Source organism: Orycteropus afer, unplaced genomic scaffold, assembly GCF_000298275.1.
Source record: "Orycteropus afer afer isolate SDZICR_OR568_19922 unplaced genomic scaffold, OryAfe1.0 scaffold00004, whole genome shotgun sequence".
NCBI classification, from domain to species: Eukaryota; Metazoa; Chordata; class Mammalia; order Tubulidentata; family Orycteropodidae; genus Orycteropus; species Orycteropus afer.
Genome location: NW_006921591.1, coordinates 27,512,025 through 27,525,352, shown reverse-complemented (window position 1 = coordinate 27,525,352; position 13,328 = coordinate 27,512,025). Strand labels below are relative to the sequence as shown.

General features: G+C 37.3%; 1 protein-coding gene across 1 annotated transcript in view; it reads right to left on the bottom strand.

The window, feature by feature from the left end:
• The window catches only part of CNTNAP5 (contactin associated protein family member 5), a 1,495,600-nt gene that overhangs the window by 1,067,946 nt on the left and 414,326 nt on the right, over positions 1-13,328 (bottom strand). The window contains exon 4 of the mRNA XM_042780525.1: positions 6,460-6,607. Within this exon, the coding sequence (XP_042636459.1) occupies positions 6,460-6,607 (148 nt within the window). The remainder of the gene's footprint in view (positions 1-6,459; positions 6,608-13,328) is intronic.

The window sequence follows — 13,328 nt, the reverse complement described above, 5'->3', positions numbered from 1 at the left end:
ATTAGTCTTCTGGATTTCTGTCTGTAGATTTAGAATCATTTCTAATTTTTCATTTATTTTGTCATTTTGTTCTTGTATTTTCTTCCAAAATTCTTCTAGGTTTTTTTCTGTGTTTTCTTTGGTCTGTCTCTCAATCCTTTGAAGATACCTAAAGATAATTATTTTGAATTCCTTTTCAGAGAGTTCCAATGCTGGTTCTTCCTCAGGGATGTGTTCTGGGTCTATATCCCTTTCCCTTGTTTCTACTACTTTATCTTGCTTCTTTGTGTGGACTCTGATGGTCTGTTTTCTCCAAGACATTGTGGTGTTGTATTTAGATCTCTATTAACAGTTTGTAAAGAGCAGCCAAGGGTGATTCAGGCTCTTCTTGATGTTTTTTTTTTATCTTTGGCCCATTGGTGGAGAAGGAGGTGGTGGGTGTCACTCAGTAAGTGAATTTGCAGGAGGTGTGAGTGTTGTTGTATCTTATGGGGACTGTTGCTGTTTCACACTCAGTTAGACAAAAATTACAATTGAATAACCATCAAAAAACCAGAAGCACATGGACAAAAAAAAATACACCATGTAATCACACAGGAACAGTAACCAAAAAAAGAAAAAAGGGAAAAAATAAGACAAAAAAAAAAAAAAAAAAAAAACAAGAATACTTGCAATATTTGGGGATAGGGACTAAGAGAAAAAAGGTAGAGAAGGACTATAATCAAGAAAAAAATGGGAAAAATGCACAAAGAAAAACAAGGAATGGGGTTAACCACGATAAAAAAGGGGGGGGGGTAGAATTTAAATTAACAAAATAAAATTTTTAACCAAGAACAGGGAAAAGGAAAAAAAAGCTGTAAACTAGGACCTGGGAGGGGAAGAATAAGGAATAATAATAAAAAGGACAAATGTATTAATAATAATAGTAGTTTCAAAGCAGACAAATACAAGCAAACTAAACACCAGAAAAAAAGTGAAAAAGAAAATAATAGAAAAAGAATTGGTGGAGGGCAGGGCAGGGCACCCAGGATTCATCCGAACACACAGACTTGGATGGAGTTCCTTTGGGTCCAGAAGGTGGGTGGGAGTGAGTGATGGCTGCACCTCTGTTAAGCAAGCACGTGTGGGGTATAAGAGTACCAAGAGGAATGTCGCACCCTTTCAGTCATGCAAGTCTGGAGTGTCCTTGGGGTAATTGGCAAGCAGAACCTGTTCTTATGCACTTGGAATCTGGTAGAGTGCTGTCTCTTTAAATATCCAAAATAGTCAAGCCACTTGTAAACATTCAAAATGGCAGTGTCCTCCGGACAGGCAAAAGTCCACAGCTCATTCCATCTTCCTCTTCACTGCTGCTTCCCCTTTTATTCCACAGCCACCAGAGCAGTCCTCCGTGCAGACCATGGCTTGCAGGGCTGATTTTTAGGTTAATTCTTTGGTCCTTCCACCACTCGGGAATCTCCAAGCTGTCTGTGCCATCAGGATCACTCAGGATCACTGCCAGACCGCAGCTTCTTATGTCTCTTTTCTGGTATTTTCATGCAAATTTATCTACTATTTTGGGTTTAGTCCACTTCTATATCCTTCCCTTCAAGGCTCAAGGGTCCAGGATTATCTTCTGTGTCTGTGTTAATTGGTTCCCCTTTTCTTTGTTGATGAGGGTCTGTGCAGTCTTTCTGCCTATTCTGCCATCTTGGAATCCTAATTTACATATTAACCTCATGAAGTAAGCACAGTCATTGCCTCTATTTTCAGAAAAAGGGAAATAATGTTCACAGTAAACAGGAGGTTACAAGAATACACAACTAGTAGTTGGTAGAGTAATGTTTCCATCTCTGGTGGAAACAGATAGTAGTCATCTCAGATAATATTTGTCCTTTTGTGATTGACTAATTTCAATCAGCACATTGTGCACAAGGTTCATCCATGTTATGAAATGTTTCTGAGATCCACTATTGTTTTTTTAACTTTGTGTAGCATTCCATGTTGTGTATGTATCATAGTTTGTGTATCCATTCATCCATTAATGGGAACTTAAGTGGTTTCCGTATTTTTGATATTGTGAATAATGATGTGAGGAACATCAGTGTGCATATATCTGTCTATGCCATGCTCATGGATAAGAAGGCTTAATATAGTAAAAATGTCAATACTACCCAAAATGATCTACAGATACTATGCAATCCTGATTTTGATTCTATCATCATTCTTTAAAGAGATAGAAAATCAATCACTAATTTTATATGGAATCAAAAGAGATATCAGACAAGCAAAGCATTACTAAAGAAGAAGAAGAAAGTAGGAGGTCTCACACTTCCCAATCTCAAATCCTACTATACAGCCATGGTAATCAAAACAGCCTGATATTGATACAATGACAGATATAGACCAATGGAATAGATTGAGAAACAAGAAGTAAATCCATACACCTATGACAGGAGATTGTTGACAAAGGGCCAAAACTCTTCAAATGGGGAAATGATAGTGTCTTTAAGAAATAGTGAAGGCAAAACTAGATTTTCATTTGCAGAAAAATGAAACAAGATAATGTTCAACACCATATAAAAAAAAATGAACTCAAAATGTGTCAAAGACCTAAATGTAAACCTAAAACTCTAAGGAATATCAAGGAAAAAACAGAGACAAACTGAGGGGTCTTGATACATGTCATAAATACACTCTAAAACATAACTGAAAATGCACACATATCAGAAGACAAACTAGATGACAGGGACATCCTAAAATTAGACAGTGAAGTGCATCAAAAATTTTCACCAATAGAGTAAATAGAGAACACAGAGACTGAGAAAAAAAATTATGGTAATGACATACTAGACAGGGTACTATTCTATAAAATTTATAGAAAATATCAATATCTTAACAACAAAAAGTCAATCCAATTGAAAAAATAGGGAGATACTTCACCAAATACATTCAGATGGCCAAAAACACATGAAGAAATTCTCATTATCAATTGTCATTAGATAGTACAAATCAAAAACAACAATGAGATTTCATCTCACCCCACCATTAGTCACAAAGGTGAAAAAAATACCTGAAAACAACAAATGTTGGCAAGGTTGTGGAGAGACTGGAACCCTATGCTGGAACGCAATGATGGATGGAATGTAAAATGGTGCAACCACTTTGGAAAATGGTAGGATGTTTCCTTAAAATATTTGAAATAGAAATAACATATGATCTAGCATCCCACTTCTAGGTATATTTGCTAGAGAAATTAAAACCATGACACAAACAGATATATGTATACCCATGTTCATTTTAGCATTATTCAAAAGAGGAAAAAGATGTAGACAATCAAAGTGCCCATTAACAGATGAATGGATAAACAAACTATGATACATACACACAGTGGAATACTATGCAATGGTAAAGAATAACAATCTGCAAAATGTCTCATAACATGAATGAACTTACAGGACTTTGTGCTGAGTTAAGTTAGTCAATCAAAAAAGAAGAAATATTGTATGAGATCACTATTATAAAAATTAAGGAAAAGCTTTTATACAAAAATAAATATTCTTTCATGATTACTGGGGATGGAGTGGGGAAGAAAGGGTAAACCACTAACTAGAGGGTAACACATATTAACTTTGGTGAAGCCAAAACCAAACCAAAGTCACTGACGTGGAGTGGGATCTGACTAATAGTGACCCCTCCTTGAGTTTCCGAGGCAGTATCACTATGGAAGTAGATTACCTATCCTTCCTCCCAAGGCATGGCTGGTGGGTTTGAACTGCCAGCCTTCTTGTTAGTAGTCAAATTCCTTAGGCACTATGCCACCAGAGCTTCCCTTGGGTAAAGAGGAAGACATTATACAATAAGGAAAGTGTCAGCAGAAAAATATTAAAAGCTAAGGAACACACTGGAAGAATTACAAGAATTAAAGGCAACAGAGGTAAATATTATTACATACACAACCCTCCAATAACAGTAACAAGAGTAATCTGCTAGTGGACACATAGACATGCAACCTGAACAGATGTAGTAAGGAAAATTGGGCCATACCCAAATTACATATAGATTTCACAGAGGATATTTCCACATACGTATTTACACATGCTACAAATATATCCATGGATATAATACAGCATACAGGGGGCACATTTAAGAAAACTCCTTAGCCATAATTAAAAACCCTGAGGGAAGGAGCTGCAGGGTCTTGGGGCTTAGGACCAGAGTCTCAGGGGACACTAAAGTCAATTGGCACAATATAGTCCAGAAAGAAAATGTTCTACATCTTACTTTGGTGAATGGTGACTAGGGTCTTAAAAGTTTGTGAGCTGTCATTGTGGTAGTTAAGGTTGTGTGTCAACTTGGCTGGGCCTGGTTGAGTGGCTGAGCAGCTGGTGGTAGTTATTCCCCATGAAGAGACTGGCAATCAACTCCATGGTGGGATCTACCACAAGCAGATGAGTAGCTGCTTTTGGGATATGGTCTGCTTCCCATATATAGGAAGCAGTTTTGGGAATGGTCTCTGGCTCATGGCATGCTTGAACTCTGTCTGCATGTAGCCATGTCATTATTCAGCAGTCTGCCATGCTTTGCAGACCTTGGGACTTTCAATGGACTTTAATCAATGGCCTGCCATGTTTGGTAACGTTGGGACTGTGCCTTTTCACTTGTTGGCCTTGTGTTTGTCAGCCTCAGCAGCCAGCAGCCAGCAGCCATCTGAGTGAAGAAAAGCCTCCAGCTTCAGTGGGCCGGGAGCAAGAAATGGAGTGGAAACCCACGATTAAACCCTAGCCTGACACTTTGAACACAGCCTTAAAGCCTCCAAACTATAAGAGAATAAACTCCTGTTTGTTAAAGCCATCCCATTTGTGGTATATTCTTTTCAGAATGGCAATAGGTAACCAGAACAGTCATGTAAGGTGCGATTATTGGTTTATTCTCATCTGGAGCAAAGAAAAGTAAGGAAAATCAAACACACATGGAAACAATTAGTCCAAAGGTCTAATAGACCATGTGATCCTCACCCTTCATGACCTTGAGACAAGAAGAAATAATGGTGCCTGGCTACCACTATTGATCACTCTGAAAGGGATCATATTAGAAAATATTGAATACAGTGGGAAAAAAATGTGGAAGAAAACACAAAATCTTCAAAAGGACCAGCCTTACTGCTCTGGTACAGACTTGTGGAACTGACAAGACTATGATCCTTAGTTCACACTTTGGACCTGGAACTGAACTCATTCCTTTGGTTCAATCTTCAGCCAAATAATAGACAGGTCCACAAGGTGAACCATAAGACTAGGAAAGTACACACTCTTTAGGAAAATCAACCATTCAATGCAGCAATGGCAGCATTTACCCAAGAAAAAAATTGTTAGGCAAGGAGGAGGAATGGAAAGGGGGAAGTGGGATGAGTGATGTTGCATTAAGGGTATTACAATCAATGGCAAGAAATGAAATGCATATGAATTGTTGAATGGAAAATTGATTTGTTCTGTAAACTTTCTTCCAAATCAGAATGAAACGTTTTTTAAAAGAAAAGAAATACCTATGAAAGCGACACAACACAAAGAATGTAACCAATGTCCCTGTACAACGTGTGCACGGAAATTGTTGAACCTATTTTCTTCTGTTTCACCAAAAATACAATAAATACTATAACAAAATAAATGAATGACAAAAAAACAGTACAGTCTTGTAACTCACTGGATATACCTTTAACCAAAGACAGGAATTGACTGAACTAATTTATATTAAAGAGCTAGTGATCAAATGTGTTTCTTCATTAGGAGCCATTAGGTTTAACATATACTCAAGAAAATGTAACCGCTTATGACAGGAAAAAGAAAATCACATGATGAATATTAATATTAGGTTTCAGTATCAAGTCCATAAGGGAGAGTTAAAGGGATGAGAAATTTCCTTGCATAATTCTGAACTTATTCTAGATTTATGACCTCTTTTACCCTTGTTTACAACCTTCCTTGTATGTAAAATGAATTTCTACATTCAAATTCAGCACAAATAATTCCAAGAAGAATGGATGCCTAATACAATTTTAAGAGAAAAGGACTCCATGAGTTATTCTGGGTTGGAATTTTCCTTCTCATCCAGTTCTACAACAAATGAAGAGGGTTAAGGTTTCGCCCTCATGGCTAGGGGTGAGAGGTATTTTGTAATACCTCAGCTCACTTCTCAGGAAGAACTAAGATTAGTTTTTTGTTTGCTTGCTTGTTTACTGCAAAAGACACATTTTAGCTCAAAATCCAACATGACATGACTTTGAAAATATCTTTTAAGGCCTTATCATCCCAACCCTGCCTAACTTCCTCACTCCTTAATAAAAGAAGAAATTTTCTCCCTCTGCATTACATTGCACATTTTCAATGTTATTAAAGTCTAGAAATAACTTTTAAATTATGTGATGCCATCTTATTTGAAAATAAGCTAACACTTTGTGGGTAGGGTCAGTCACATAGAAACATGATATGTGTGGGTACTTACTATAGGAACATCCATAGACCTCAACCCGCATGCCAATTTTTCCAGTTGGATTCCATTGCAGGGGCACAAAGCGAATGAACCTGGCCCTCACCGAGTGTAGTAACTTGTGGTGCACCACGCTGTCAGCATTCATGTTTCCTGCAAATGTCTGGAGAGAGAAAAACAGGCTGGGTGAGGTACCTGAGGCTATCTCTTTCCCAATTCAGTACTCAAGCAATATCAGTGGAAATCTACTTGTTACTCTCTGAGGTTTTCCAGAGAAAGCCCTCAATTTTGTAGATAATTAAATGAAATCATATTTGGGCGAAATGCCACATTATTTGTTGTATTTATTTTTTTCCAAAATACTGTGCAATCTTTAGCCCCAAAAAGATTTTAAGAACAAAACAATCCTAGCAAGGCCTGACACCTAAGTGACAGTTTTACAATGTATATAGTAAAATGAACTTCTGATATTCCTAACGTTCATAATCACTGTGGCATAGAAGAAAACTGACGATATCTTCATAGAAGGAAAGATTTTTAATGAAGTAATTGTTACCATTGTTGTTGTTGTTGTTGTTGTTATTTGCCGTCGAGTCGGCCCCGACTCATAGCGACCCCTTCTTGGGTTTCCGAGGCAGTATCACTACGGAAGTAGGATTGCCCAACCTTCCTTCCGAGGAGTGGCTGGTGGGTTTGAACCGCTAGCCTTCTGGTTAGCAGTCAAGTGCCTTAGGCACTATGCTACCAGAGCTCCTAATTGTTACCATTAATTAAGGCCAAATGCTGTGGTAAGCACTTCACATTATCATTATTACCATTTTATAGATAAAAAAGAAGCTGAGAGAGGAAAAGGGGGAGAAAAAAAAAGTTTTCCAAATGACCCAAGTGGTTAGTAATTCATCTCCAATTCACTTCCAAGGTTGTCGTATTCTTAAGGATGTGTCTTTTCTACAGCCCCATGCTTTTCTGCTATTTCATTTTTAATTATTACAGGAAGGAAAACATGAGATACAAATTTACATGTACCTAATTTACATATTTCCTTAAGAAACTTAAGCTAAATAGTGCATAGAGCAGGAGCTGTTTTGACCATTGTATTTATGCCTTGTCACCTCATTGAGATGACTGATTTCTAGGAGAACATTTTCTATTGACAGAACTCAAAGGCTCATATCTAATCTTTAAGACAGAATACCATGTAGCACACTGATATGCTTGCTTTTTCAGTATCAGGTATTCAGAAAGAAAGCAAGCTTGCTGATGTGCAATCAAAACCAAACAATAAAATGATGATCCATAAATTTCTCAAATAGCTAAAGTGAACAGAAAGTAAAGAATTTTGTCAGCTTACTGAAATCAATTTTCAAAATCCAAAACTTAACATTAGTTGTATACTCATCAGACCCAAATCATTGACTCACTTCTAACTCATGGTGACGCCACGTGTTTCATAATAGAACTGTGCTCCACAGGCTTTTCAATGGCTGATTTTTCAGAAATAGATTGTCTGGCCTTTCTTCTAAGGCACATCAGGGAGGGTTGGAACCACCAGTCTTTCAGTTAGTAGTTGAGCACTTAATTATTTGCATCTTGTGGAACTTTCAGTATCTTCACAACACTTGAAAATCTAGAGTACCTTGAACAATCTTTATATATGTTCTGCATTGCCCTTGAGTCAGATCCAACTCCTAGTGACCCCTCCTTGGGTTTCCAAGGCAGTATCACTACTGAAGTAGATTGCCCAACCTTCCTTCTGAGGAATGGCTTGTGGGTTTGAACCACCAGTCTTCTGGTTAGTAGTCAAATGCCTTAGGCATTACAGCACCAGAGCGTCCAGATATGCACAAAACATTCACTAACTAATAACTCTGGCACTAAGCAATTGATCTGCTTGGAAGGAAGATGGGACAATCTACTTCCATAGTGATACTGCCTTGGAAATCCAAGGAGGGGTCGCTATTTGTCAGGTACGACTCGACGGCACATAACTACAACAACAGCAAGCAATTGATATTACTATTATATATTGGAAGCTTTTGAAGAAAGAAAAAGCTCACTTTCTATTTTCCAGCTACACCTCAGCAAAAATCTCATGTAAAAGAAAGACTTAATGGAGATTATTGTAACTGTGGCTCTTAAATGTCTAGTCTAACATGACAGCTCACACATTTGTTAAAAGTTGGTCTTTTTTCTTCTTTTCCAAGCAAAGACAGACTTTATTTGACAGGTTGCTCTTCCACAAAGGATGTATGGTAGGACAAATGGAATTACACTTCTGTAAGTGTATCTAACACCATATGTGAATTAATATAAAATTAATTTGAGGTAAACTCTGGTAAGTTAAGGATGCATAAAATAAGCCAAAGAAGTATAAGCACAAAGCCAGTAGAAGAGAGAGGATGATATCATAAAAATAATACTGTATATAATACAAAATGAGACAGTAAAGGAGGAACAAAAGGATAAGTATCAGAGGAGAAAAATAAAAGAAAATGAAAGAAAGTGACTTAAGCTCATCCAAATGATAACTGAGTCAAAGAAAACTGAAGAAATATTCTAATTATAAGGCAGAATTTGTCAGCCTGGATTAAAACCATGGATCATCTATATGCTATTCATATGGTACTCATTTCTATTAATAAGGACATTGACAGGTTGAAGTAAAAGGATAAGAAAAGATACTGCAAACAAACAGTAGGCTTAAGAAACCTCAAGTTATTCTGTTAAGACCAGACAAAGTAGGCTGCAGGATAAAGTATATATTACAAAGCACAAGAAAGAGACATGTCAAAATGATAAAGGGTCAATTCATCATGTTGATATAAAATCTTTAATGTGTATGCATCTAAATCCGAAATTCAAAACACAGGAAACAAAACCTGACAGAGACAAAAAATGGAGAGAAGGAAACAAATCCTCAACTATAGTAGTAGTATTTGATACCCTCCCTCAGTAATTGGGAGCTCTGGTAGCATAGTGCCTAAGGAACTTGACAGCTAACCAGAAGGCTTGTGGTTCAAACCCATCAGCCACTTCTCGGAAGGAAAGTTGGGCAATCTACTTCCATAGTGATACTGTCTTGGCAACCCAAGGAGGGGTTGGTATGAGTCAGGTCCAACTCGACAACACATAACAACAACAACAACTGGGTAATTGATTGAACAAATGGGCAAAAGATCGTAAAGATATACCAAAATCAAACAAAACACACTGAGGTCCAGTCGATTCCAACTCACAGTGACTCCTCCTTGGGTTTCTGAGGTGATACCTCAACAGAAGTAAACTGCTCAGTCTTCCTTCCCAGGAGTAGCTGGTGGGTGTGAACTGTTGGTCTTGAAGTTAACAGTCAAATGCCTTAGGCACTACGCCACCAGAGCTTCCAGTAAGGACATGTTGTTGTTGTTATGTGCTGTCGGGCTCATAGCCACCCCTCCCTGGGTTGCCAAGGCAGTATCACTAGGGAAGTAGATTGCCCAACCTTCCTTCCAAGGAGTGGCTGATGGGTTTGAACTGCCAGTCTTCTGGTTAGCAGTCAAGTTCCTTAAGCACTGTGCTATCAGAGCTCCTTAGAACTAAATTAAATTAGGAATCAATAATAATAAATTATCTATAAAATTTAAAATATTTCTAAATCAATCAAAATACTTCTAAATAATCCACAGATCATAGAAATTAGAATGGAAATCTGGAAATTGTTTGAATTGAATGATGATAAAAACATTTTATCAAAATTTTTGGAATAGAGCCAAATCAGTCCTTAGAGGGATAGTTATGATTTTAAATCTTCTTTGTATATGAAGAAAGAGAAAAACCTAAGATCTAAGCTTCCACCCAAATTTGTGAGAAAAAGGGTAATTTAAATTCAGAATATTAATAGACTGATATGATGATACTCAGCAACAGAAACTAGCAAATTACTAATACCAGGAGTAAAATATTATGTTGAGAAAACACACCATCCATAAAGCTTCCATATATAGTATATAATTCTACGAATATGAAGATCTAGAACAGACCAAATTAAGCTCTGGTGATAGAAGTGGGATCAGGAATTTTCTTCATGATGGGAGGAAGAAGACCACTGCAAATGAATATTCATTAATTCAGTTTATAACACATCTTTCTGAGGTAAGTGATATTTTTTTTTTTTTCATTGTAAGATGAGAAAATTTAATTTTAGAGAGGGTATGTGGGATCTGAAGTCATAAATCAAAGTATTACCAGAAATTGGAAATAGATTATAGATATTTTTGTTAAAATCCAGTGACAACTTCACTGTCATTATTCCCTTCATATGAATATGAAGCCTGGTTTCTGAACCAAATAATTGTTGTGGCTACAATAAAAGCTACCATTTTTTAGGGCCTTTTTCATGCCAGGCAATTGCTGGTCTCTTTGCATAAATTAGTCCAGTTAGCCCCACATATCTTCAAGGAGGAGACTCTGGGTGGTATAAAGAATTTGCACATTTGGCTGCTAACCAAAGAACTTGAGATTTGAGCCTACCCAGAAAAATCTCAGAAGAAAAGTCTTCATAATATACTTCTGAAAAAAACAGCCATTGAAAACCCTATGGAGCAAAGTTCTACTCTTACACATGTCAAGTTGCAATGAGTTGAAATCAACTCTCTGGCAACTCTTACTGGTATTGATATCTTCAAGGAAGATTTAAGCCAACTTTCTCACTAAAGGTGGAAACTTTGTACTCACATTTAACCTATCTGAATCTATAGTACATCCTACGATTGTGGGGTAATTTAATATATAATATCACATACTCTTTAAAAACTATTATTACTTTGATAATAAATATTCTGAACGGGATATCTGGGGCGCAGAGAGATTAATGGCATGACGAATATAAAACCAAATTTGGGCATAGACTCTGATTGTAGCAACAAGATAAATTTATTTATTTATTTTAAATTGTTTTTATGGTTCTTAACAAAGCTGTTTATTGATTTTATCCCCATGCTGGAAAAAGGTGCATGTATTAGTCTCCCTTTCCCCATTTTTTCCTAAAATTAAAAAATGTGAAGATCATAGAAGTTAAGTTCCTTGTAAAGGTCATAGTGATAGTGAACTTTGCTCTTTGAGGACAACTTCAGTTTTTATCCTCCTTCATATAACTCTCTACCCAATATAGCCTAAATATTACGATAGAAAATTAGCACAAGACAGGGCAATCACAAGAGGAACTTATTGGTAATTGAGAGAGTTAGAGGAATTTACAAGAAGTAAATGAAAGGAGAATGTTGGAGTCAACAGCTAACTCCTTCCTCTTTGACATTCATCCTTGGAATAAAACATCAATTTCATTTGCAAATGGAGGAATGTGTGGTCATAATGAATGTTGAAAGTACCATGGACTGCAAAAAAGACTAACTAATCTGTCCTGGAAGAAATGCAGCGGGAATGCAACTTTATTAAGCAAATAGTGAAGTGGTCATAGCATGTGGGACAAAGATGGGATTTGGCATTACTGCTTTTCAATGGAGAATGGAAAGATCTTGGTTAACTACAACAAGATGATTCATTTGAAATCAATACACACACCATATTATGATGACATTGACTGGCAGCAGAATTAAAGGCATATAAATGCTACAGGGCAGGTGTTGCTCATTTGCTTAACTGCAGTCTGAGCAAGAACAGGTAAAATAATTAAAGTCAGATTTAATGACTTGGATAGAGAATCTCAGAGATGCTCAGAGAGATTTTCCATTTCAAGTCTGCTGATCTTCCTACGGCAGTCAGCTGCAAGGATCCAGGTGAGGAGAGGAAACCCAGGCACACCCAAAGCAGCAGGGCAGGAGAGTGAAGAAAGGGGATTAAAAGGCCCAAGAACCAGAACTGGACAATGAATAAGGAAGACTGAAGAAGAGTTGATGCTTTTGAGTTGTGGTACTGGCAAAGAATGCTGAAAGTACCATGGACTGCTAAAAGAACTAACAGATTTGTCCTGGAAGAAGTGCACCCGAAATGTTCCTTGGAAGCAAGAATGGCCAGATTTCATCTCACCTACTTTGGTCATGTTGTCAGAAGGGACCATTCCCTGGAGAAGGATGTCAAGCTTGGTAGTGTGGAGGGTCAATGAAAGAGGGGAAAGCCTTCAACGAGATGGATTGACACAGTGGCTGTGATGATGAGCTCAATATAGCAGAGATCATGGAGCTGGTGTAGGATCGGGCAGAGTTTTGTTCTGCTGTGCATGGGGTTGCTATGAGTTGGAAATGACTTGATGGCACCTAACAACAACAATCTTCCTACAGGCTTGATTTAAAGGAAGCACAAAGTGGGTGACAAATGGGATATATTTTGGGTGCTATTTTGAACATTTTGCTGATTCTTGGCATTTAGACTGTGATTCTCTTGTGGATATATAGTGCATCTTATTTTGAACTGCCATGTCTACTCCATTGTCTGGGACCTACTACCTCTATAATGTATGCTGAAATGGTGTTCAGTAACCAAAGACAAATCTGTGTAGTTATTTAAAATCAGTGAAGGCTAGACAACACCTCGATGTTAGTCACATTGCTTTTGGTGACTTGATGAATGACTGAGTGAATGAATGGAGAAACGAAAAATCTCAGTTTTTTTAAATCTGTTTTCTCATCAGGAAATTGTTAAGGATGAAACTTCCAGGATAGTTGTGGATCTTTCATCACAAATTATAAGCAAAAGGCATTGTACAAGTAGGTTCTCACCAACAAATAAAGACAAATAACCTTACACTTTACAGAGATAGGGAGAGAATGCTTTTGGGCTCTCATAGCTAATACTTGTATCTTACTGAAGATAATTCAGAACTGTTTGCAGCAGTATATTGACAGAGAACTTCCAGAGGTTCAAGCCGGATTCAGAAGAGGACGTGGAACAAG